Genomic DNA, 26,583 nt, shown 5'->3' on the forward strand with positions numbered 1-26,583 from the left:
CACAATAGTTTGTGATTGCCTGATGACAGTTTCAGAAGGAATGTCGTCTAACGACTTCAGGCAGACTTTACGACAATTACGAGTGATTTACGTTGCTATATGCATGTCTATGGTCACATCTGCAGTTGCAGACTTTCGATTCTAAAGAACCGAAAGAGTAACCAGATTTTGTTACGATGATCATACAGTTAGACACAGGTAGCTCCTGGTAGGTTTTGGTGTGCCCTAATAATGCATTTGTCGCTAGATATCTTCATCCCACTGTCAATTAATAACACAATTTTTGCTGCAATTTAACGAACCATCAAACGTAAAGGTAGGTTGTAAGGTGAATTGCGTATTATGTTTGGCTTTAAATGCCACGATTCAAACACTAAATGGAACCAAACTCAACATCGTCTGAATTATTATATCCATGTATCACGAGAGGAACGCATTTCACATGACTTTCTCATTTTTTTCGACGTTTAATTTGTACTTGCCCAAGTGGGGGACCTGACGACTTCGGCGGTTAAGAAATGTGTGAACTGCGAATCTTTAAACAAGAAGACCAATCAATGCAACCACTAATTTTGCACAACTTTGTTTTGAATATCCCCACCCCCCAGAGGGAAGAATGGACTTGCAGAGACAGAATCGCAGGAGGGAAATAGAAGAAGCCCTGAGATTCATACAGTAAGATTTTACTATGTATTGTTCCTACATTTGCAATGTGTGGAATATACAGTACATGCAGCAAATTGAATCTACAAAACAAACCAGTGTTGTTTGTTTTGTGCCGTTATGTGATTAGTGTTTTATCAGTTTGGCGGAATGCATCAAAGCCTCGCTCCTTTATCTTTTACATTGTAATATAATTCAATTTGGACTTGTATTCATTAATAAATAATTCAACATAGTCAAGTCATGGATATTTGTACAGACGCTGCCCTACTTACGAACGAGATAGGTTCCTAAGTTGAATTTGTTCGTAAGTTTGTTCAGTGCTATATTTTGTATGAAATGTATGTTAGAGGTTTATTTAAGTACCGTATTTTCCGCACTATAAGGCGCACCTAAAAGCCTTTATTTTTTTCAAAAGCTGACCATGCGCCTTATAATACAATGCGCCTTATTTATGGATCAACATTGAGTTTTCCAACTAACTTGCAGCCGCCGACTCGATTTTCCCCCGAACGCCAAGTAGTACACGGTGGATGGTGGGATTTATTTACCGGCGTTTCATTGGCTAACCAATGTGTCAATCATCAGTTGAATCGATCACTATTGGCTAAAGTTATTCGGAGGTCAAGAGGCGGATCCTTCTTATCATTTACAGACTGCCATTGGCTCAAACGGCAAACAAAGCCTGCAATTGGCCGAAAAAGATGTGTCAATCATCAGTTGAATCGATCACTATTGGCTGAAGTTATTCGGAGGTCAAGAGGCGGATCCTTTTTATAATGTACAGGCTGCCATTGGCTTAAACAGCGAAACAAAGCCTGCAATTGACCGCAAAAGATGAATGCGTATAGCATGTGGCCGATGGCATAGAGAAAGCATTTTTTTCTATTCTGTATTTGTAAATATTGTATTCTCCTGGATTTACTACCCTCACGGATATAAGAGGACATTGCCTGCACATTATTATGAACACAATGACTTCGGTGAGCTATTCCCGGTTTTATATTGTCTTGTTTCAGACTGAACTCGATGTTTCTGTGATAAGCGGTGCAGATAATGGATGGAATGGAGTGTCTATTTTTAAATTAAACTCAATTCCAAGTGTTTATTGTCATATGCACAGTAAAGTTGCGAGCGAAAAAGAAAATAGATACGAAGGAATGGTTATCATTTCTTGAATCCCAAGACTTTAACCTTCCGAATGATGGAACGATGCATTTGAGTGACATCTTACGGACACCGCATTCGCACGTGTTCTCGACACGTATTTGCGTCTTTGCAAGCTTTCGGAATGTTAAGGGGGTAATAAGTTGGACTGAACTATCTGACTGTTTTGTCCACGTTCCCATTGTAGCGCCTTATAATCCGGTGCGTCTTATATATGTCAAAAATAGGACCAAAAACTATTTTTTCGGGGTGCGCCCTATAACCCGGTGCGCCTTATAGTGCGGAAAATACGGTACTGTATGTGTCATGTACGGTAATTGATTGTGCCGGCGCGGCAGACGCGTTATTATGGTACACAGGGAGACCGCGTGGTATCTGGAGATATGTTCGTAAACTAGCAAAGATGCTATATCGTGTTCTGTAAATAAACAAGTTCATGTTGGGTTTAAAGAGGACTCCGTCCATCTTTTGCATGGTGTCAGAAGTCTGAAAGGATCCAGATAAGGAGACAAGTTATAATGGCCAAGTTTAATCCTCCATCGAACTTTGCTTTCGAGAAACCGTCAGAATGGCTGCAGGCAGCGTTTCGAGCGCCACAGAATCGCTACGAAACTAAACAAAGACGATGGACAAGTTCAAGTAAGCTGCTTGATATACGCAATGGGAAGCGAGGCGGAAAATGTGTTCAAGTCTTGTTTTTGCTAATGACGGTGAAGAGGATAATTATGACGTTGTGCTGAAGAAGTTTGATGATTACTTCGTTCCGCGGAGGAATATCATCCACGAACGCGCGTGTTTTCATCAGCGCTTCCAGAAGCCTGGGGAGAGGGCAGTAAGCTTCATAAGGGCTTTATATGAACTATCAGAACACTGTGATTTCGGCACGAGCCGTGAGGAAAACATCCGAGACCGGATAGTTATTGGAATATTGGACAAGGAAGTGTCGCGTAAGCTTCAGTTGATGGAAGGCCTGACTTGACTCAGACTGTGCAAGTAGTTCGACAGGCGGAAGAGATTACTGCGCACGTCAACACGCAAGGAGAAGCAGTAGGGACTGTGCATGAAGTTCCAAGGCAGAGCTACAGATACCCAAAGTCTAAACCACAAGGTGGAGAGAAAGACAGAAAATGGGGAAATGTGAGAAAATGTCTTAAATGTGGAAAAACACAGCATAACAAAGATGAAAACTGCCCTGCTAAGAAATCTACCTGCCATATCTGTCACGGGCACTGGGCTAGAGTGTGCAGGAATAAAAAGCAAGTGAATGAGATTAGTGAGCGGGCAGAACAGTCAGGACAACCCGAGCAGTCAGCATACTTCCTGGGTGCTGTGTCACATGTGAAAAATGTAAAAGAACAGTGGTCAGTTGAGCTCCGGCTAAATAAAAAGCCAATAACGTTCAAAGTCGATACAGGGGCAGATGTGAATGTAGTTAGCGAGGCGACGTACAACACATACACTCCAGAAAGTGTGTTAGAGCCACCAGACATTCCACTGGACGGCCCAGGTGGAGAGCTAAATTGTCTAGGGAGGTTCCAGGCCACAGTAACCTACAAAGGAAAATCATATCCATTAACAGCTTATGTAGTAGAGGGGATCACTAATAATCTCTTAAGTCGCTCAATGTAAGTGAAAATGAATCTTGTGAGGAGAATAGACGAAATCAGTTTGAACATTCAGCAACACGCAGACTATGGGACATTGAAAACAGAGCCAGTGAGAATACAGCTTAAAGACAATGCCCAGCCGTATGCTGTACATACTGCACGCCGAGTACCACTCCCGATGCTCCAGAAGGTAAAAGAAGAGATAAAGAGAATTGAGAGTAATGGTATCATTGAGCCCGTGACACAACCTACTGAGTGGTGTGCACCTATGGTCCCTGTCTCAAAGAAGAACACAGACAAAGCTCGCATATGTGTTGATCTCAAAAGACTGAATGAATCTGTCAACAGGGAGCGATATATCCTACCTACTGTGGATGAGATAACAGCCAAGCTAAGTGGAGCAACTGTTTTTTTTCATCACTTGATGCAGCCAGTGGGTTTTGGCAAATTCCACTGCATCCAGACAGCATCAAGCTCACATCCTTTATAACTCCATTTGGTCGGTACAGCTTCAAACGCTTGCCATTTGGAATTACTAGTGCACCTGAAATCTTCCAGAGGAAGATGATGGAGACTCTACAAGGGTTGGAAGGTGTAGAGGTCTTCATGGACGATATTTTGGTCTACGGGTGCAATATGGAGCAACACAACAGATGTCTCAACAAAGTGATGCATCGTATTCAGTCAGCTGGACTTAAACTGAATAAGGAGAAGTGCTCCATTAGGCAAAGCCAACTAAAGTTCCTGGGGCATCTCATCGACAAGTCAGGGATTCGACCTGATCCTGAGAAGGTTGCAGCAATTCGGAAAATGCCACCTCCAGGAAATGTCACTGAGCTAAAGTGAATCCTGGGAATGGTGACTTTCCTTGGCAGGTACATTCCCAACCTCTCCACTGTGGGGCAGCCGCTCCATGAGTTGCTGAAGGACAAGAATAACTGAATGTGGGGACATGCTCAACAGACAGCCTTCGAAAACATAAAAGAATTACTGACTACTGCACTGGTGCTGTCCCACTATGATGTCACCAAACCCACGGCAGTGTCAGCAGATGCTAGCAGTTTTGGACTGGGGGGTGTGCTGTTACAACTTCATGGAGAACAGTGGAAACCAGTGGCATACTGCTCCAGACGACTATCTGATGCAGAAACACGTTATGCCCAGATGGAAAAGGAGTGTCTGGCAGGTGTGTGGGCATGTGAAAAGTTTGACAGATACCTAAATGGCCTTGAACGTTTCAGGTTAGTGACAGATCACAAGCCGTTGGTACCCCTTATCAACAATCAGAGCTTGGAAAATGTTCCTCTCAGATGTCTACTGATGAGGCTCATGAGATTCAGCGCGGTGGCCGAGTATGCACCAGGTAAAACTCTTGTGGTAGCAGACACACTGTCACGCAGCCCACTGACATGTAGTGAAGGGGATGTGGATACACACAGTGATGTAGCCTGCTATGTGGCCTCAGTAGTCGGGGGAATACCAGCTTCACCAAAGAGAATTGAAAACATTAGAAACGTCACTGCAACTGACACAGAGTTACAGCTTGTCAGTAAGCCTATCAGGTCAGGGTGGCCTGAACACATAAGTAGTGTCCCTTTGGATGCGAGGGAGTTTACCAAAGTGAAGTCAGAGCTCTCCGTTGAAGGCGGCCTATTCTTAAGAGAGTGCAGGATTGTCGTGCCACGTTCTATGAGAGCCGAAATTCTGGAGAAGCTACACCAGGGGCACCAAGGCCTGATCAAATGTAGAGAGAGAGCCAAAACATCAATGTGGTGGCCAGGGCTGTCCAAGCAGTTAAAGGACACAGTGATGTCTTGCCAAGTGTGTTTGGAAATGAGAAGGAAACAACAAAAGGAACCTCTTATCTCCACACCACTACCTGATCGACCTTGGCAAAGAATTGCATTGGACCTGTGCGAACACAACCACCACAACTACCTGATAATATCAGACTACTATTCTCGATTCCTGGAAATACTGCACCTGTCCTCAACCACTAGTTCACACATAATTGAGAATCTTAAAACAGTGTTTGCTAGATTTGGGGTTGTTGACCAGGCAGTTAGCGATAACGGTCCACAATTTGCGAGTGCAGAGTTTCAGAATTTTGCAAAGGAGCTGGATTTTGAACATATAACATCCAGTCCTTATCATCCTCAAGGCAATGGACATGCCGAAAGAGCAGTACAGGTTGCTAAGAAAATCCTGAATCAAAAAGATCCATTGCTAGCCCTGATGATCTACAGATCCACTCCATGTTCCACCACGGGCTACAGCCCAGCTGAACTGCTAATGGGAAGGAGGATCAGGACAACAGTTCCAACCTTGGAGAAGAATCTCCTGCCCAGATGGCCCAGCAGGAAAACGGTAAATGAACGACGCCAAGCAGAAAGCAGTGCAAGCTCACTACTTCAACCGCCGTCACGGAGCCAGACTCCTACCTGCTCTACAACCAGGAGCAACGGTCTACACCAGGCTGGACCAAGAAAAATCATGGTCTAGACCAGCTGTGGTCTCAGGAGAGGCTGCTACAAGTAGATCCTACAATATCACCACCCAAGACGGTGCTGTTCTACGGCGGAATCGTCGTCATCTCCTGACATCGTCAGCTATACGCCACACTCAACCATCTTCTACAGAAAGTGATGAAGTGCAGTTACAGTCTACCATTCAAGAAGAGACTGTCCCTGTAGTCCAGGCTACAGGTCCATCTGACACACCTCCACCAAGACAGATTGTGACAAGGTCTGGAAGGGTGTGTAAACCTGTTAACAGACTTGACCTGTGAATGAGTTAAAATTCATTACGGCCTTTGGGGAGAGGGGTTAAGAAATGGAAGAGACAACACACACACAGGGGACTAATTGTTCTTGTTCGGATGCTAATGCTGTGAAAACAAAAAAAGAAAAAGAAAAGAAAACATTGTCCCAGAAATGTGAGTTGTGACCAAATGTTATGATTGAAATGACATATTGTTTGCACATTGGATTGTAGTTGCAATTACTGCTTTGAACCCAAAACAGTGACTTGAATGCCAATTTCATTTAGCAATGTGCAATTGACCGTTGATTGTTTGATTTATTGTTAATAATTTTCCCTGTGGTAAGATAATGTCAGATCTACCGATTATTGTTTTAGACAGCCTTGTGAGATGCTGCTATTTGTTTCTTTCAAAAGAAGAAAAAAAGGGGGGAGATTTCATGTGCGGTAGTTGATTGTGCCTGCGCGGCAGACGCGTTATTACGGTACACAGGGAGACCGCGTGGTATCTGGAGATATGTTTGTAAACTTCAAAGACGCTATATCGTGTTCTGTAAATAAACAAGTTTATGTTGGGTTTAAAGAGGACTCCGTCCATCTTTTACAGTATGTTTAAGGCTTGTATAAGTAATCTGTATTGTTTTGTATTGAAAAATAAACATTTAATAAAATCATATGCTCTAAAAAGATAAAGTTAAGTTTCTCTTACTTTTGGAAGATGGGCTTCCTCCTCCGTTATAGAAAGTGGACAAAAAGAAAGCAATCCAACCACTTTCTCAACTGCATCAAGCTTTCTCATTCCACTTTCATTTCAAAAGAAACGGCTCGCCTCTTCTTGACACTTCACACCAACCATATTGAATGGATGCACGAGATATTAAACTATGAATTTCAAAGTTCTTAGCGCGGTGGAGATGTTTACATAGGAACTGGGAAGCTGGGTTTCTTCTTCGGGGTGGATGCTGGATGACCTCTCCCAGCGCCACACGGCGGTAGTGACGGAAAGAAGTACTACAGTACTGTGCACACAATACAAAATCTAACTTACAGCAATGTCCGGATATTTTTCAACAGCCCAAAAAAATTGTCCGTATCTACCGTTTTTTGTAAGTCGAATGTTCGTAAGTAGGGGAGCGTCTGTATAGCCCTTAATCACAAGGAGTCTCAAAACGGCTGCACAGACCAAAGACTATTGCAAACTACAGACTATTATTACACCATCCCCTGATCTAAAACTTACATGAGGGAAAGGAAAAACTCAAAAACACTTTCATTAAAACAACAACAATCCTCTTTAAGTTCAGTAATTCCATTCCATACAGGCAGGGATTCCTTGACGAGGTCTAGAGTGAAGCAACATTGTTTCCAAATAAAATTTTAATTCACTTCTCCTCTGTTGTATAAATACAGCAGACAAAAATTACAAAACAAAGGGTGTCTAATCTCAATTATATTGATAAATAAGTCCTCAACTTCAAAGCAGTCACCTCCCACCCATCAAAAACATTTTTTAAATACGTTTGAATTATGCAAAAGTAAAGGTTCAAGAAGTTGAAATTATGTCTCAAAAGGTTGTTTTATTTGCGCTACATTAGATAGCATCGGCTATATCTGGACTAAATCCGATTTAGGCCAATGTCCAAATGATGTTTTGAGAAAGAGAAAGTTTGCGAGACATAGGGAGACTGAAGAGAGAGAGTAAAATAGCGTACATCAAACCAAAGAACACACATAATATTTACAGTCAACTTGACTCACTCATTAAATCAACTAAATAACTCTACCCTGCTTTCTTTTTCTCTTGAGTTGAACAGAAATCAACTACGTTATCCAAACAGAAAGTAAATCGCGCAAAGAAATCTTCATCGAAATACCTTTATCAACAACAAAACTATATCTGAACATATTTCTGAATTGGTTTCAGGTCTTCTCTGGCATATCCGGAACCCAAGGGCTACAAGGTACAGTCTTGATGTTACGCTGATAAAAATGGAATTCATTTGAGTCAGACTGGTAACAATATATGGATCTACTGCACCTAACTTTCACCAATTTATATTAAAATTGCATTTTGTCTCATGGCCTGTGATGAGGGGGTTTGACCAGCTGGTGGATTTGTCGATTTAAAAAAAAAAAAAAAAAAAAACTTGCTTTAAAATTAATTTGGGTTGCACATTTTAAACTTACACAATCTTATAATAGCTCACACTTAAAAGCTGGAGTATAAAACCATGTTTAACAGAATTGTGACTCAGCAGTTTTGACAGATTTTAATCCGGTGAACTGCCTAACCAATTCACTGCACTATTTTCATTATGAGATTGTAACGTATCTGAGTAATTTCTTCAATTCTTCGGAGGTAAAACCAACCACAGGTTCATCAATGGTTTGCTGAACATGCTTCCATCCAAATGATTAAAACATTTTTTAGCAAATGTATTGAAAATGCAGAGAATAGACCTGCAGCTTGGTCTCGATTTTAGGCATATTAAGAGATGGGGCTGGGTTTCTTCATGCAGAGGTGGTAATTTCGGGTCCAGAAAAAAAAACTCTTGTTGGAGAAATTGCAGGTTCGATAATCGAGAGAAAAGTCTTCTCATATGTGGATAAGGAAAATAGACAGGAGCCAGCCTCGTCGGAGGGGGATACAACTTTATTGATGCGTCAATGAAGTTTCTCGGAGAGCTGGGAACATGACAGTGTTTTTAAAGCTGGTAGCGACGATTAAGCTTCGATTACACCCCAAAAGGCGGTCCTGTATCACGTATCAAGTACAGAGCGTCCCGTCCCTTGCACGCTATCTTCAAGGAAACTTAATGTCTGCCAAGAGTATCTTCAAGGATGTCTACCCGACCTTTTCCCACAACTGTAAGCAAGTCTTTTTAAATTTCTACATGTATGCAAATCTATTCTACATTTCTACATGTATGCAAATCTATTCTACAAATGCAAGTGTATTTACCACAACATATCCCCCCATTGGGAGTTTATACTCCCATTCTGAACAGAAATTAAAATTTAAAATCAATACAGAGTAGTGGCAAAGTATTACAAATCATAGATATCAATACACGGACAGAGTTTACGCGAATCGAAAATAAAATAAAATTCTGGCGGTCAGCCTGCTGTGATCATTCTAACTTTCATTGTTCATGTTTCATTTACAAAAACCCCCAACACTCCAAACATCTGACCCATGCACTAACCCCCCCTTCATTTATCTTTATCCGTACCGATCAACCGTCGACGGTCCACGTGTATAATCCAGTGTGTGGTTCCCATACCGGGAGTCGAATTTTCGCAGTGTCTGTCCATTGCAATTTTGCTCGTAGCATCGTCGTTCCTGCTTCTTTCATCGAGCCCCACGTTGGGCGCCATTGAATGTTGGAGAAATTGCAGGTTCGATAATCGAGAGAAAAGTCTTCTCATATGTGGATAAGGAAAATGGACAGGAGCCAGCCTCGTCGGAGGGAGATACAACTTTATTGATGCGTCAATTAAGTTTCTCGGAGAGCTGGGAACATGACAGTGTTTTTAAAGCTGGTAGCGACGATTAAGCTTCGATTACACCCCAAAAGGCGGTCCTGTATCACGTATCAAGTACAGAGCGTCCCGTCCCTTGCACGCTATCTTCAAGGAAACTTAATGTCTGCCAAGAGTATCTTCAAGGATGTCTACCCGACCTTTTCCCACAACTGTAAGCAAGTCTTTCTAAATTTCTACATGTATGCAAATCTATTCTACATTTCTACATGTATGCAAATCTATTCTACAAATGCAAGTGTATTTACCACAACACTCTTACAGTTGAGATTCAGCCAAGAGTACTGCTACTCACCACCAGGTAAACCAGCTCCTTCAAAACAAATAAAAATCACTTGTTTGTTTTACAAAGTAAGGATATAGAATAATGGACTTCAGATGCCACGTGATTTTACATTTCACAACTAAGATGTGCCATATCATAAGATGTGATTGCATTCAAAGCACATTAAAAAAAGGTTGATTCAAAATAAGATGTTTTGGTGTCCTATCTTATAAAACAGAACACTGAATTATGAACTGTACACAGTCCATTTGGTGTGTCGAATACAATATCCTTTGTCAACGTGTTTAATTCTGCGGACGTAGGATGACATGACCAACAACTTTTTGGGAGAAATGTAGCCGGGTAACTGAAATTTTGAACTGTGACAAATATTAGTCCTTAGTTATCTTGCATAAAGAGCAGTGATACATTATTGGTGTCCATTTTTTCGAGACTCTTACCTCTTCTTTTAAAGATGGGTGAAGTTAATTGTCCTACCCTCTTTTTTAAAGAAAAGAACCAACGAATGGAAATGGGTTGTCTCAGACTTTTGTGAGAACCCAATGGTGGGGAGGTCCCACTAAGAGCTGATAAGGTATTGTCTTACTTACCATATGGTAGTTGGTCTGCTTTCGTATTTCGTCCAAGCTGGTCAAGCTCTTCTGTGCTCATCTTTTTGCTGGTTTTCCAAAAGGTTTATGCTTCTCACTCTCCCCAATGAGCTGTCATTATTGTCGCAACAGGGCCAAGCGGGAAAAATTATCCAACTAAGTTCCAAGTGCCAAAATGTTCCCATTAAGCTGCAAGGCTTGAAATCCAAGCCAGGTTGCCCTCAGGGCCAAGCTACTACTGTACAGGCACTGAATACCACTCCACAGAAAACCAGTAGTCTTCAGGATTCCAAGTTGTTATCACGTTTGCTGGATTTTATTTTTCTAACCAAACCTTCCAACAAGCCAATAAACTGAGTTTAACAAAATCTGTATTTAAAAACAATATTATACTGTACTGTATGGGGAGTTGAATTAACTTTAAAACAAAATTGCATTTTGTCTCATGGCCTTTTTGTCTTTATTGTTATTTTTCTTTTTTTAAATTCTCATTGAATGGTGCCGTTAAATCCTTGTAAAGGGGTTTTCTATCTCTTAATTGTGTTATAATTGGAGGAAAGTAACTGGTTTCTGAACAGCAGGATTTATTAAAGCTGCCTATTAACCTGGTTGGGAGCAGGTTGGTAGATTAGTATATGTTGCCACATTTCTTTTTGCCTCCACTATTAAATTACCAAATTTAGGCTGAATTTATTAGGATAACCCATAAATCATGTCTTATTCCATGATCTAGGTATTTGTAATATGATATTACCGATACTAATATCCCCCTGGTCTTCTCCAAAGATGCTACATTGGTATGAAAAAGTATTTGAAACCTTTGGCAACGCTCACATTTCTGCATAAAATCCCCATCAAAATAAATCTGATCTTTGTTAAAATCACAAAGATGAAAAACAGTGTCTGTCTTAACTAAAATGATCCAAACATTTATGGGCCATCATATTTTAATGAGGATGGCTGGCAAACAATGACAGAAGGGGAGGAAAAAGTAAGTGAACCATCACATGTTATTTATAGAATTACCAAAAGGTTCAGATACTTCTTTTATAACACTGTATAACACGCCAAAGGTCTCCGGTCCAAGACTGGGTGGAAACTTGCCCAAGACACACCTCAGGAAACGGTGCCCCTACAAACCTTTTGGTTAAGGTATCCAACCAACCATAAGAAAAGCGGGTGGGATCAGATCCATAGTAAAAAAACGGTACTTTTTCGAATGGTGAAGAAAGTCATAAAATGTATCAGCCCCAAACACAAGTTGCCTCTATTCTTTCCTTGGATTGCTGATAAGCATGGGCATCACTATAAAAACAGTGCAAATTTGACATCCCTGAAGGTCTCCAGAGATTATGGAAAGGCCAGATGTGACCTATGAGCCTTACCTTTCCCACACGCAATGTAAGTGTTGATGTTCTTAAAGCATGGGCAGGAAGCCCTAGTGCTAATTTATTAACACCACTGACATATTGACTTTCTCAGTGGCCCATAGTCTTATTGTGTTGCCATGTACACAACAGAATATCTTCGTATCAAACAAAAAAGGTGCAGAATTAACTCCGACTACTGAGAATAAAACAAAACGTTTTGTGAGACTTAATTGGCTACATGGTAATGGACCATGGCTGAGAACTTTTATGAAGCATCTAACTGAGAATACAAATGAGAAGACCAAGCAAATTTATGTTAACCACACATCTGAGTGTATGTGTGTTTTGTTCTACAGGATTTTTTGATGAAGTTGTTATGGAACCTTCTTGAGGAGGGCAACTGCTGTGTGAGGGATGGTCAATGGAAGCAGGCAGTGAGGGAGTTCAGCGAAGGCTTGAACATATGTCACTATGTCTCAGAAGAGGGTTTCCAGATTCACCCGGATTTATTGGAAAAACTATGCATAAATCGTGCAACTGCCTTCTACCGCATGGTGAGACTATTCTGCTTTCAGTGATAGCAATCTATCAAACAAAGTCTGAGGTTTGAAATGGAAAGAAAATAGTATAACTGCAACCTGAAAATAGTTTTAGCTTTTGGTAGTTCATTTAATCTAAAAACATATTTACTCTTGTTTATTTAGGAGGAATACGATAACTGCATGAAGGACTGTGTCCAAGTTCTGGGGCATTTTAAACAAAACCACAAAGCATTCTTCTTGAAGGCTCTTTGCTTGAAGCAGCTTGGCAGGTACAAGGATGCTTATGATTGTACACGCGACTGCCTGCTCATTACACCACAGGTAAAACTCAAAATCGCTACAAGGAATTTTAAAGAGTATATTATTTTGCTCCGACAATCCTGCACACGATTACATATTGCAGGTTTTACTGTTTGGATCAATGTTTTTTTTTTCCTCAACTGTTGAGCAACGAGGAACCTTTTTAATGCAAAATAATCGTACATTTAACCTAGTTGGTTTCCAGGATTGTGATGGCTTACATTCCTTTCTTTTACTCTTTACTGTCCTAGTGTAGAAATCCAATGCCTAATGTTCTGTTTCACATGTAATGCCACACTTATGAGCTTTATATCACATGCAAATAATTCTTGCAGTCTCTATACTTAATTTTTCCATGTTATATAATACTTTTCATAGGACAAAGAAATGAATGAACTTGCAGAGGAGCTTGGCAATCATCTGGGATTAAAAAAACGAAAGCCCTATGTCAGTGAAGTATATAGTAAAATCTTTTTTGTATCCCCTACTGACTGAAATAATACCTCAGTGTCAACACAAATTATTTTCTCAAAAATTACTTAATGATTAATGTAAGGAAGAACTTGGTTTTATTTTAACAAGGATGTTTCTTATGCCTAGGTGCCTTATCACATAGGAAATGTTACAAACCCTTTAAGGAAAATTGCACCAGGTGAGGGGCACTACAATTACAGTATGATTATCCTTACAAACATGCTCCAGATGCACTTAAAACATTTTCTTTGCATGTTTGACCTTAGTCACCTTTCCCAGCATTCATGAACATGACGAAGCATATAATGGACTTGAGTCCGCAACGTCACACTGGGATAGGCCAGATAATTTGGAGGACTCTGAGCTAATAGGGGATGACTTGGACAACCTGCTTGACTGTGCTTCAAATCAACATTTACCTGATGAGGTAAGGACATATCGTGACATCTGTACAAGAATCAAGTAAAATTTTACGTCCGCAACAGTTCCGGATCTCTCTTTGCCAAATGGTACTCTTTGAGTGTAACCTTCTCTAGATCCAGGCTTATTGCCGTTTTTGGAAAAAGGTGTGATTTATATTTAAAGCAGAGAGGTTTGGTGGAAGGGGATAGTTTTTTCTTCCTATATAACAACTGTCAAATATGTGGCCCGTGTGTCAAATCCAGCTCGTTGAATTATTTAATAGGGCCCACCATACATTTCTGAGTATGTCAAAAAAAAGTCTCCTGGTTATTTCCATCAAAAGTTTGGAATTTTTGAAATAAATGAAAACTAAATGCTTTTTATCGGCCGCTGGAGATCACTGTTTGATTTGTATAACAGGATGAGTTTGTTTAGGTGTAAAACTGCTTCACGCAACTGTTAAAATAAGCTTTTTTATCACATTCAATGACCAACATGAAAATCTATTTTCCAGCCTTTTGTATATAAATGTGTTGTGTTTAGAAAAGATCCCTTGTCATCAGTGGCTATAAGGTGTCGGGTAGGTTACTTTTCTAGGCTGAATGATAAAGCTTCGTACTGAAAACAAAGCTAAAATTTGGAGTTGACATTCTTTTACTGATCTGGCCTGCCTCAAAACAGAAAGTCTTGATCCTCCCCCAGAGCCAAACTGAGTTTGACATTCCTGCCCTAAAATATTTTTTAGGCCTAAAAATGTTACAAGGTTGTTTCATAAACCCATTGAAGATATCACATGAATGTAGTTTCTCTATCTTTGTGTTCACATGTTCCTTCTTTCCCCTTTCCAAGTTCTGTTTTGCTTTACACATCTAGGATTTAAAAAATGATTTTAAAGTTTGTTTGTTTTTTGCAGAAAATATCAAAATTATTTCGGCCATAACTCTCAAAACCTGCTCTGGTTGGCCTGAAATGTTTTATTTCGTGTTGCGCAATCAATATCAACCCACACCCCAAGTTTCATCCAAATCATAAGGGGCCCTGATTAGATTTCCATATTTTGGGGAGATGTTGACATATTTTTGTTTTTTTTCTGAGCGTTTGTTTCGCTTTGTCTTCTAGGTCCATGCTCAGGAAGTAACCAAGGAAAGCACATTTGGTTCAACACCAACATGCCCGCCGTCCTTTTTAAATTCTTCCACCAGTCAGCTCATCTCCCAGAACTCTATTTCACATGGTGGTCACAAGTCACTAGATACCTTAGACGATCTATCATTTCCACAAGGAGCGTATGCCTTAAATGGCCTCCCTCAAATTGTGGATGCAGGTTTGAAGCCATCAACGCTCGATTCTTTGGATCATTTTCAGTTAGCGACACCATACACTGTTTCAACAAATGCTGCCCAATCCAAATCAGAGGTTGATGAGTCACATGATGATTTTCTCGATGCGTGTGAACCTGTGAAGCCTACCCGTAACCCATCTGCTCAACTGTCGGGTGTGAACCAGTTAGATTCCTTGGATTCTTTGGACGTGTTTCCAGTAGTGAAAGGTGACGGGATTTCAGTGTCCGTAACTGCACGGGAGGGAACCGGCCCGGACTCAATCAGTGATTTCAGTTCCTCTGGTGCGTGCCAGTCATTCATAAATACTACAACTGTCCAGCAAAAAATTCATAATGTACAGTTTATAAATAGAATATTTAGTAAAAACACAACATACTTTTAGTCAATATAAATAGGTACCAAAATCCATATCAATCAATCAAAATGTATTTGTATGGCCCTTTTTGAGGCAAAGTATTATAACTCAAAGTGCTGTATATAATCTTTTAATGTACAATAAGAGAATGCTGCTTCACTGTAGGTTTTGTCCTCATCCTAGGAACAGTTAACAAACTGCTGCCAGAGGACCCCAAGGACCGCGAGGGATGACAATCAGATAAACAAATAATAGAGCCCAAGAGCTCAAAGACATTTAAAAACTAGTAAAAGCAGCTATAAATCGATCCTGACACGCACAGGGAGCCAATGCACCAATTTCAAAACTGGTAATGGGATCCCCACTCCCGTGCTGCTAAATTTTGTAATAGCTGCAGGCTAGCAATTTTCTTTTTGTGGAGACTGAAGAGCTGGGCAATACAGTGATCTGAACAAGTGAATACAAAAGCATAGGCATCTCTGTATTTGCCCGAGAGAGAAATGGGCATACTATACAACTAACAAACTATTGTTGACAGTATTATGTCTGCCAAAGAACTATTGTGTGTCGGGATTGGGTAAAAGGTGCAGTAAGAAAATGACCTTGCATATTTTGATATTAGAATCGGACTACAAATATTTACTCGCTCTAAGGACGTATTGTTTTGAATATGAGAAAATGTTTTTTTAGTTGTTATGGGTGTCTGAAGACACCAAAAATAGTACAATTATTTTTTTATCTAATGCATGTTCTCTCTGTCCCATAGCTGCTACAACTTCTTACTCTGCCGTTCGTCAAAAAAAGCCACCCCCTAGAGCCGACATTGATGTAAGATTTACTTCTTATCCTGATCATGTTTTTGTTTTGGGATTTTAATCAGAGTGTTTTTATTTTTTAAAGCAAAGGCATTCAGAGACACTTGTGTCAAACCCTCTGTCTGGCACGCATGAATTCTTACAAGCCTGTTCTGCATGCTTCCCTTACAAAGGTGTGGTAATCCTTACACTAATTCCAATTTGTTCTGCTTTACACTTATGTCTAGTACAAAATATTGATCACAGTACATTTTCCCAGAATTTATTTTTCAACCTTCATTTTAAACAAAGCAATCTTAACAAAAATCTTTTTTTCTTTTGTTTTCAGGTCAAAATAAATGCTCGATTATTTACAAAGCTGACCTAGTCCACGATTGTAGGCAGGACATCCTCTTGTGTAGACGAAAGACAGCTTTTAAATCCGAGTGGACCAGAGTGCGACCGCCACCTACATGGACATCCATTACGGGGCCTTTTATTCTTTGCAGACGTAATGGTGGTTCCGTCTGTTATTCTATGTTATGTTTAATGATGTAGTTTTCCTTGTCTCAACATGCTGTTCTAAATAATATCTGAAAACATCTTTTTTTTCTTAGTTTTTTTTTCTTAAAGGTGGACTTCGTCGTTTGAGGTGTCCTTAAAAAGTCAAAAGTTAAATATTTTCTCTATTAAGTATGTGTTGAGAGTGCGCAATTGTGTTCAAAGAGCCCTCATGCTTTATTTTCCAATGCGCCTATCTACTTTTATCTTTTATCAGAGCCGTTTGGGGCAGAACACATTAGGTTCAAAGAAAGGGGGCTGGGGGGAGTTTTAAAGCGTGACGCCATGCTCGTCCCCACAGGTTTTTTAAAAATAAATTCTATTAGTCAGTGGAGAATGCTACTAGAAATGTCCAACCCATACTAGTAAAGTGTAAACACCAACCAAACCACCCCAAAAAGAAGGAAAAAGAACAATTTATTTGAGCGCATCTAAGAAATGCACGCACTTGAATGCGCATCATGAACAGGCTGCCTAAATCTGCAATCATGACTTTAAGCCAGGAGATGGCGGCAGAGACAAAGTTTAAAATTCTGCACCCGACTTTCCTCCCTCATATCAGCAACTTACATTGTTTTTTTTTCTAAGATATCAAAGAGACTATATTGTCCATAAGTCAAAAAGCCCTCAGTGAATTTCCAGTTTGGGCTCTTATCAAATCAGACCTCATATTTGTCAAATATTTTGTCTGAAATTAGTTATTTTAACTAACATCCACCTACAGGAAATGTTCTTTTGTTTTTAACACAGACGAGCTGATGTCTGGAGGTTTAGGCTTCTGCAAGTTCAGGGAAACGTGCAATTTTGCCTTTAACGACCTAGAAATCGACGTTTGGACAGAAGAAAGGAAAGGGACACTCGACAGAAATCTGCTTTTTGCACCAATGTTTGCTGCCAGCATCGACCCTGTGAACAGTATAAAACGCCTTCTACAGGTCTACAAAGGCACTTTCATCTTCCTCTGTCAGGTCAGGACGCTACAGCGTAACTTCACAACTGTAAGATAAAAACAAAACATTTTTTCCGCGTTATCTCTTTATATTTTTTCCCACTGTCTTTAGGAGTGTTATGATAACAAACCTCGATATATCAGTGAGCGCTTCAAGCATGACCACACAGTGTGCTCTAACACAAATTTCCTCCACTCGTTTGATGCCAACAAGTGAGGTTTTTTTTTATGTCCATTCGTATAGCATGGATTTTGAAATGTAGCTTTTAATTTAATCCACTTTGTGTCTGTCAGGTGTTTGTCATTTGTATCAAAGTCTGCCAATGTGAACTACAGAAAAGTGCGTCCTTTTCATATTCTGGCCCACTTGCAGTTATGCATCCAATACGTTTCCAATGTATGCACAGAAGAGCACAGTTGCTGTTATGCTCACTCAATTATCGAGCTGCAAACCTGGAGAGTGCAACAGAACACAGGTGCGGTAAGCCAGAAAAAATGGAGCTTCGCCTAAATCTAGAGATTTCTTATTCCAATGAAGCTATCATGTCTTAATGCTTGTAGCTGTACTAAAACAACATTTGGATCTGGTCAAATATTTCCTAAAAAGAACATGACAAAAGGGTTATTCCAAGGTACACACGTAAACACACCGGATACTTTTGTCACAAAAACATCAAATGACCAAAAATCTTAAGCAGAACCTGCTCATAAAAATAACAAATCGTGCATCAAACATTTCAAGTCCCACACTGTGTGTAGTACTCCGATGATCTCAAAATAGTAAGTACAGAAAAAGTACAGAATAGATAAATAAGAGCTTCCTAGTATTCTGATATCCAACACTTGCAACCAATGTTCCCTCTAATTTTCCACGGGCCTGAGCGTTCACACAAAGTCGGTGAGCAACGCTTTTGAAACAACAGTGAGCAACAGCAATCCCAAGTGTGGCAACTAAATCATTATCAAACATGACCAAAACTTGACATCACGTTACATTTAGCAAACTTATTTTTCACTTTTGAATGAATTGACAGATGTATTGCAAAGGTTGTATGGTCTACAAACGTCATTTGTTTTTACAACAATTCTTTCACAAGATTTCCATTTCTTTTTTTTCCTGGTATCTTTTGTCGCATAATACTAACATTTTTGGGGGCTTATTTAGTCAGTTGCACAATACAGAACTGTATTTAATCACATTTTTTAGTGGAAGTACAATGTTGGCAACAAGATTGACTTGGTATATTTGGAAATTATTTGAATGCAACACAAACTTTTTCTTCTTTTTCCTGTTTTTTTCTATTTTTTAAATTCCTCTAAAAAAATCTCATTGTGTTTTTTTTTCCTTGCTGTTACTTTTTTTTTATCTTTATTTACTTTGTTTCTTTTCTTTTTTTCTGGCTTTTTCAAGAATTTTTCCTTCTTTTTTCTCTTCCTTTTGTTTCTTTTTTTCTCAGCTTTTCACTACTTTTTCATTTTGGTATTTTTTCTCTTTTGTTCTATTTCCTCCCTTCCTTTAGATGATTTTGTGCACAATTGATATAATATTTGGTTGTGTAGGGATTAAAGAAGCAAAAACAACCTAAAGAGCTGTTTGGGACCCGAAAGAGCCTTTTTAGTGAGCCAAGCAGAAGAAGCCGGTTCTCGAAAAACTCTACTGACTTTACTCAACTTCGTCCTGCTTTGACGTTGACTTCAAAATACTGCATTTAGAACACAGCGTCAGGGAAACCCGTGTATTTTTACCTTCATGCACTGTAACTTTGACATAATTCGCTTCTTAATTAGCAATTTCGAGCCCTGATTTTTGTGAGCTGGCTAGATTTTCTTGTGCGCGGAAAAGCTCTGGGTAGTGCGCAATTGCGCACACACCCAGCTTAGAGGGAACATTGCGCTGGATAGATTTTCTTGTGCGCTGAGAATGTGCGGGCAGTGCGCGATTGCTCACGCGTGCAGCTTACAGGTAACATTGCTTGCAACTTGACTAAAAAAAAAAAGCATTCAAATGCCTGAGCTTTTTTAATTTATTTTTTTAATTTCAAAGTTCCAATAAAGAGACTGGTTTTTAAATGCACCACAATTCCATCACAAAATGTTGTTCTGCCTTGAAGAGTCGTGGTTTTTGTGATGTAAGTGTCCCACTTCCCAGTGAGAATCCTCTCCACCTAAATTACTTTTATTTTACAATAATAGGAAAAGCCATTGCGTTAATGAAATCAAATCATTCATTGCCTATAATTAACCCACAAGATACACGTACTTAAATGTAACCACACAGTTTGCAGAGTCAACTTGGGTTAAAATACATGTGCTCTGGAGAACTTAGGATTTTTTTGCCCCGGATATACAGCACAACTCTTAACATAAATGCAAGATTTGTATCCAGGCATCATTATAATAAAACATTACAACGGAATAAAGGGTTATTCAAAAAAGTGACATTAAAATTGGGTAAATAGATACATAATTCAAGTCTATCTATCTACCCTGTCATATCCCTTGAAAGGAGTGACCGACAGCAAGACAAACACATACAAAAAAAAAACAAAGAAAACAAAAAGGGGAAAAAGTAGCCAAAAAAAAACACACACAACAATTTTGGACCATGGCCAACCCAAATGCCCAAACACCCACAAGTTAAGCACCTCGGCACCAAGTCGGTCATGCTTTCTTCCTTTCAGAGATAGCAAGGCATAATTGAAGTAAAATTAATATTCAATATTCCTCATGATCTTTTTACTTGTTTTTCAGTTCACCGTTTAGAGCTTATCTATTGTGCATAAGTTGTCAACTATGCTTTCAAATGGTCTTTTATGGTGTCCTGTTTCTAGGTATCAGTCCTGAAGAGATAGTTAAGGTCTCGGCAAAATTTTACGAAATGGAGGAGAAGGATGAGGAGAGAACAGTGATTCAAAGGAATCAGAAATCAAGTCGAGTAAGATACAATTATATATTTTTTGGGGGGTAAAAGTAAACTTGAAATAAATAACCCTTAAATAACATTACGGGAATATAAATATTAGCCCTGCGGATGGCCTAGTCTCAGTAAATTTTATGACCACTTTTGATTTTTGGGCTGTTTATTTATAACCATAGGTGGCATCTTTGATTTATACAACAGCATATCAAGAGGCCTTCTTGGAACGTCCGGGACGCTGCCGGACGTTCAAAGAAGGCCTCCCCCAAGGCTCGGTTTTATCTCCACTCCTCTTTACCATCTACATCAACGACCTGCTAGATTCTTTTGAATCCTCCACCCTCGTCTCCGGCTATGCTGATGACTTGGCGCTGGTCTGTAGCGGCCGTAATAAAGAAGAAGTGGCGGTGAGACTAGAGTCAGAGGCGGCCAAAGTCAACCAATGGGCCACTATTAATCATCTCACCCTCAACACAGCGAAGTCAGAAGTCGCCTTCTTTTCCATGGACGCTGCTGAATCCTCTTGGTGCCCAAACATCACTGTAGGGGGTTCGAGACTCAAGATGAATCCTACTCCTACTTCCCTGGGGGTGCGATACGATCGCCGACTGATCTTCAATGAGCATGTCCGGCACTTGAGCCAAGTCATGAAGCAACGATCCAATCCCCTGCGACGACTGACCGGCACGTCTTGGGGATGGCGGCCCTTGGAGATGCGGACAATCTACATTGCCACCGTCAGGTTGCTCGCTGAATATGCAGCTCCTGCCTGGGCACCCTGGGCCTCCAACACCAGTATCCAAAAACTGGAGAGGGCACAATCGGACGCGGCTCGAGCAATTACGGGCCAACTTCGATCTACTCCCATCGACGCTGTCCTCCATGAAGCCCAGCTCCCACCGCTCTCCTCCCGACTTCAGCTTGCCAGCCTTAGGAAAGCTGATGAATGGTTCCACCTCCCTCCCAACGATGACAGGAGAGTACTCCTCCAAAAGCACGGTCCTAAACGCCTCAAGAGAGAGGACTGGCGTAATCCCACAACCCCCACAAGTGAGTCTAGCGCTACTAAGGATTATCCTTAGGCGCCTTGAGTGACTCAACAACAACAACAACAGCAGATCCTTGACAGATGTGGCCCACCTTATGCAAAATTTGTTTGAAATGTAGTTGTAAGAAATCTACTTTACTACAATTACAAAGTATTTGTACTTTATTACCCACAATTGATTAGCATGATGATGGGTGAGTATTAACTGAAAAAGATACATATAAATTTATGATAGTTTCTCCTTTATTTGAAGCCGACCCCTGCTGTTGCCATTAACGGTGGGGAAACACCAAAAGACAACAGTTTGAACATGAGGATGAAGTTTGTCTGCACCCTCTGCTTTAAAAATGGCCGTATAAGTATGCCAGATAAAACCTTCAAGTATTGCTCTGCCAAGCACCGGTGAGTACAAACGCACAGAAAAAGTGTAGCAGTAAGCAGGAGTCTGTGCTTATCCCCCACATTTAAAAAACGAAAGTCAACTTTCATCTTCTTTTCCCTTCCAAACAATAATAAACACACACAGGTGGATAAAAGCGCAAAACACACTGTTGGTGAAGTTCTTGAACAAGTATGAATGGGTTCCTGTCAGACCTATTCCGCACACAAAAAACTTCCCCTTACAATATGAGGTAAGTCTTTCTTTTCAATGTCAGGATTATTAACCAGTTAAGTTAATGTTGTAATAATTGTTACATTTTCTTCTTTCAGTTATGCAGTAGGATGCTGGAGAAAAAGAAATGTTTCCAAACAGGGACCTGTTCCTTTGCCCACAGCAAAGAGGAAAAGGAGATGTGGATGTATATGAAGACGCATAAGGGCAAGCTGTTGAAAACACAATACACATAAAGAATATCAAAGAAGCTATAGAATCAATCCTTTTCTGTGTGTTAAATTTTGAGATGATTGGCTACTGCTGCCCTACTGTTAACATGCTGACCCGTATGAATTTGGCCAATGACTTAAATGATGAGTGACTTATTTTTTGTCTCCACAGTGATTGATATGCAACAGTTGTACAACCTGTGGCTGGCGTTAAGTTTGCAACCTCGTCAAGATGATAAAACGGCACCAACTCAAGAAAAACACATTGTCATGCCAACAGACAGCGCTGAATCGATGGTGGGTGGCTGATATTATTGTCCCCTCAATCAGGTGAACTTGTATTTTCATTTTCACTGTTTCCACCAATTTGAACACTCAGGCTCAAACTCAAAACATAAATGTGGAAATTAAAGCGTGGCGCAATCTCTGTTTGATGCCATTGCAGATCAGTATTTCTCTTTTTGCGTCATGTGTGCGGGAGCACTTTTTGGAGGAAAACGCTACCATGTATCAAACATGTTTGATCATTTTGGCATTCTGTCGCCAAATTCCTCATGCGCTTGAAATAGAAACTGTGATTGTGTATGAAAACATTTCTGATACCTTTCCAGAAGAGAAAATTAGTTATTTGTTGACATTATTCATTTAATGCACAACATGATTCACATGAGAGGTTTGACAGCACTTTACGCTCACTCACCATATTTCAACTTTTTATCCACAAATCAAGAAAGGTCCTCAATTTAATCATCTGAATTAAACAGTAGAGGATGTTATTCATCAAACAAGTCGCAGCTTTCTGTCCATATGTTGAATGTCATTGTCAAGTCACTTTAATTTCCTTTAATTAAATGAACGAATGGACTATAATTGTAGAGATTCTACTTTCACTGCAAAATGCGAAGTAGAGAGTGGCTGGCTGACTGCACGTTGCTCACTATTATTGGTGGTCCTCAGGTTGGCCCATATCTCCATGATAATTAAAATACAAAAGTCACAAATGTGCTTTTCCACGAATTCCATTTGAGTGTAATAGATCTGGCGATGAGATATGGGCTCGGCCAGAGTGGCTTGTAAGTGATGATGGGCAGCAGCAGAAATAGGGCTTGCTTTATCTTCCTCTCCCGACGCCACCTCTGTCTCTTCCCGGACCCAATAACAATCGACGGAACACCCGGTGGTCTCCCCAATTTGCTGCTGATGTGGTATCGATGTTGGTAGCGGATGTCCACAAACTATTGCCAAATATATAAGGCTGTCACGCTTAGGAATTTCTGTAGATGATTATTTGTCATGCAAATAATCTCGATTGACAAATCTATTGTCATGTTTACCCCTCTCCATTTTATGCTCCTATGATAATATGAGTTTAGTATTACAGTAATCCCTCGGTTATCGCGGTTAATGGGGACCAAAACCACCCGCGAAAAGTGAAAATCCGCGAAGTAGCGACGCCCCTTCAAAAATGCTTAAAAAAAAATATATATATATTTTTTTAAAAATTATTATTTTATTATTATTATTTTTTAGATCTGCGAAGCTCTGAACCCGCGAACAGGGAACCACGAAGTAGCAAGGTCCCACTGTACTTATACTGTAGACCTTAACAAAGCAATTTAATGATCAATGAATGAAGTCAAGAAAACATTATTAACTAACAATTTTGTTCCTTTGATTAAAACCACCGCAACAGTTCAGGATTTAAGCCCGTTAGGTCAAAAGCTTTTGAGGACTAATGCACAGGTAAGGTAACAGGTTTTAAGGTCTGTGACTCAACTTTTCAGTTATAAAGTGCAAATTGAACAAAGTGCAGCAATTGGGTTTCAGATGAGCAAAGATTAATGTGTTTTTTCTTCGCTTGACGTTTTGAGTGAAAGGCCAACAGCAGCAGACAAATGTTCCTTCTTTGCTTCAAGTTATTCGGCTTTGAAAACAAAAACTGGTACACAGTAAAAGAAGGTTTGTACGAAAAAAAGTCTGTAATCGCGAATGCAAAAAATATTCGTGATTAGACCAATATGTCATATTTGCGACAGCCCTAGTGTAATGGCAATATATGTTTAATATATTTATACATACGGTATATATATATATATATATATAGTAGGTACATAAAAAAACACTGAATGGGGAGGAACGATGACAAGAAAATGCAATTTGGTCCTTGACTATGGACACCACCAATGACAACAACAAAATAGACATCTTCTCATGTCTGCTTTGCAATCTGGCAAAAATCCCTACGGTATGGATGCCCTGACGCTGTCATTTAGAAATATAGGGCTCACATTTTAAGTGACGCGGCCCTCATTCATATTTTCTTTTGGGGCACTAGTAAACATGTGCTCGTATATGTAATTGCTCTCCTGAGTCGTCTCATGGCCTGAAAACATGTGACCTAGACAACTCGGAGTAGAACTGAAAAGATTGCAGCGGGGACAGTGCCGCTAGCCTTCTGTTGCTGAAAGCGTAGACGTCGAATTTCCTATGCTAATAGCATTAAGGGTGGGCGGGGCTTAAGAGTGACATGTTTTAACTATGGGCAGCAAGCCCAATCTTTGTTTTGTTTAGAATTAACCAAGGCGATTATTGTTGAAGCTGCACTTTTCAATTTCAGGTAGCCTTTTACTGTCCTCCTTGTGGGAAGCATTGTAAGGGCGAGCGGCAGTGGCAGCAGCACATCTCCACCAACAAGCACAAGGAGCAGCTGTTCAGTTGTGAAGGAGAAGAGGAGGCTTTGGAGTGAAGCCACCGCTACCCTTGTGCATTCTTCCGGCTGTGTACCAAGTAAGGCGTGACCTCCACTTCTCATATTGATAGACAAAATATGATTGGTTTTAGTTTAGTTGTCCTCATTTTTTCTGTGAGTAATATACAGCAGGGTATTTGGTTTCCTTGCTTTTAGTTTTATAATTTTTGTTTTGTGTCGCAGCCTTGTCCAAAATTCCGGCCCGGGGGCCAGTTACGGGCCCGCCATTAATTTTGGCCATAGTATAAAATAAATTAGTACCAAAAAAAAAAATCACCACATCACCAGGCAATGGCAGGAGCCCTTTGGCCACTTTTCCCTTGGCTACAAGGCGAACTATGGGGTTGCAATGCTGATCGCCAAGCACTGCAATTCTTTCCTGGAGGGTGATTTTCTTAAGGCTGTTCAAAGAATGCGATACTGGGTAGTCGGCCCTCACACATTTTCGGCTTACTAAATCTGGCACACTTTCTGAAAAGTTTGGACACCCCTGTATTACTGTAGATAATTGTGTACAACGTGCGCCCCTAATTTTTTTTTATTAAAGAACGCTATAACATTTTTTTTCACTTTTTTATTCTCAAGCTTAGCATTGCAAGTGAAAAGCATTGAATATGTGCAGCCATGATTTAAATTGTTTACTGGCAACATAAACTATGAACACAATACCAACATGAAATATTCAATGTACTTATTGAACGTCCTTGAAAGTCCAATTCCTCATCGGATAGACTTAAGAGTTACCGCAATAACTGAGGGATTACTGTACATTTGTACCCTATATTGTTAATCTCATTGAGTAACTTACTCTTGGCAAATAAAGTTGTGCCGCTGACTTTTTGTCCCCATGCTTTGCAAAAAACGTTTAGATATGACTTGGGCAACTATGATGTTTGGCTAGTGAAATATAGCCATATAAGGGAGTGAATTTGACACCACTGGTTAGATGATTGTTTTAGATATTTTTTTTTAAGTTGGCAACTGCTATAGCCTGTGTGTTATAAGTCTGTTATCGTGAATAGTTTTGAAATTCACGTGCCATGTTTCGATTGTGCCTTAGGTCAGGAGCTGACTGCCCTGTTATGACTTTGCCCACAGTTGTGAGGAGTTGCTGGAGTGGCTCAAGAGACGTGCTTTTCTGTGGAAAAAATTGGACTGAGCGAGGAGAGATCTGCTAATCATTCCCGATGAGTTTGATATTTGGAAAATACAATTTTATACTTTAGCTGTAAGACCTTCAAAAGGAGGCATTATATCAGTTTTACCTTGGTTAATTTTTTTGACAATTCTTATGTTGTTGCATCGTTTCCTTCAATAAATACACTAACCACCCATCAA

The 26,583-nt window shown here is 40.0% G+C and overlaps 1 protein-coding gene across 2 annotated transcripts; it reads left to right on the forward strand.

Moving 5' to 3' along the window:
* Positions 1 to 76: 76 nt before the first annotated feature.
* LOC148373461 (zinc finger CCCH domain-containing protein 7B-like) lies at positions 77 to 26,583 on the forward strand. Of its 2 annotated transcripts, none has more exons than XM_088325116.1 (22): positions 77 to 316; positions 609 to 675; positions 8,122 to 8,158; positions 12,343 to 12,540; positions 12,691 to 12,849; positions 13,207 to 13,275; positions 13,429 to 13,480; positions 13,569 to 13,729; positions 14,824 to 15,328; positions 16,169 to 16,230; positions 16,303 to 16,390; positions 16,546 to 16,707; positions 17,508 to 17,725; positions 17,819 to 17,919; positions 18,001 to 18,182; positions 20,538 to 20,641; positions 21,925 to 22,073; positions 22,198 to 22,303; positions 22,383 to 22,491; positions 22,669 to 22,793; positions 25,114 to 25,283; positions 26,306 to 26,583. In XM_088325116.1, exons 2-21 carry the CDS (start codon positions 617 to 619, stop codon positions 25,240 to 25,242), a joined length of 2,775 nt encoding a protein of 924 aa, XP_088181242.1. In that variant the 5' UTR covers positions 77 to 316; positions 609 to 616; the 3' UTR covers positions 25,243 to 25,283; positions 26,306 to 26,583. The 2 variants fall into 2 exon arrangements, with proteins under 2 accessions (XP_088181242.1, XP_088181169.1); XM_088325043.1 differs by having other exon boundaries at positions 78 to 316; positions 26,344 to 26,583.

The sequence above is a fragment of the Urocampus carinirostris genome, chromosome 1 (genome assembly GCF_059441175.1).
Source record: "Urocampus carinirostris isolate Australia breed hairy pipefish chromosome 1, RoL_Ucar_1.0, whole genome shotgun sequence".
Taxonomy (NCBI): domain Eukaryota; kingdom Metazoa; phylum Chordata; class Actinopteri; order Syngnathiformes; family Syngnathidae; genus Urocampus; species Urocampus carinirostris.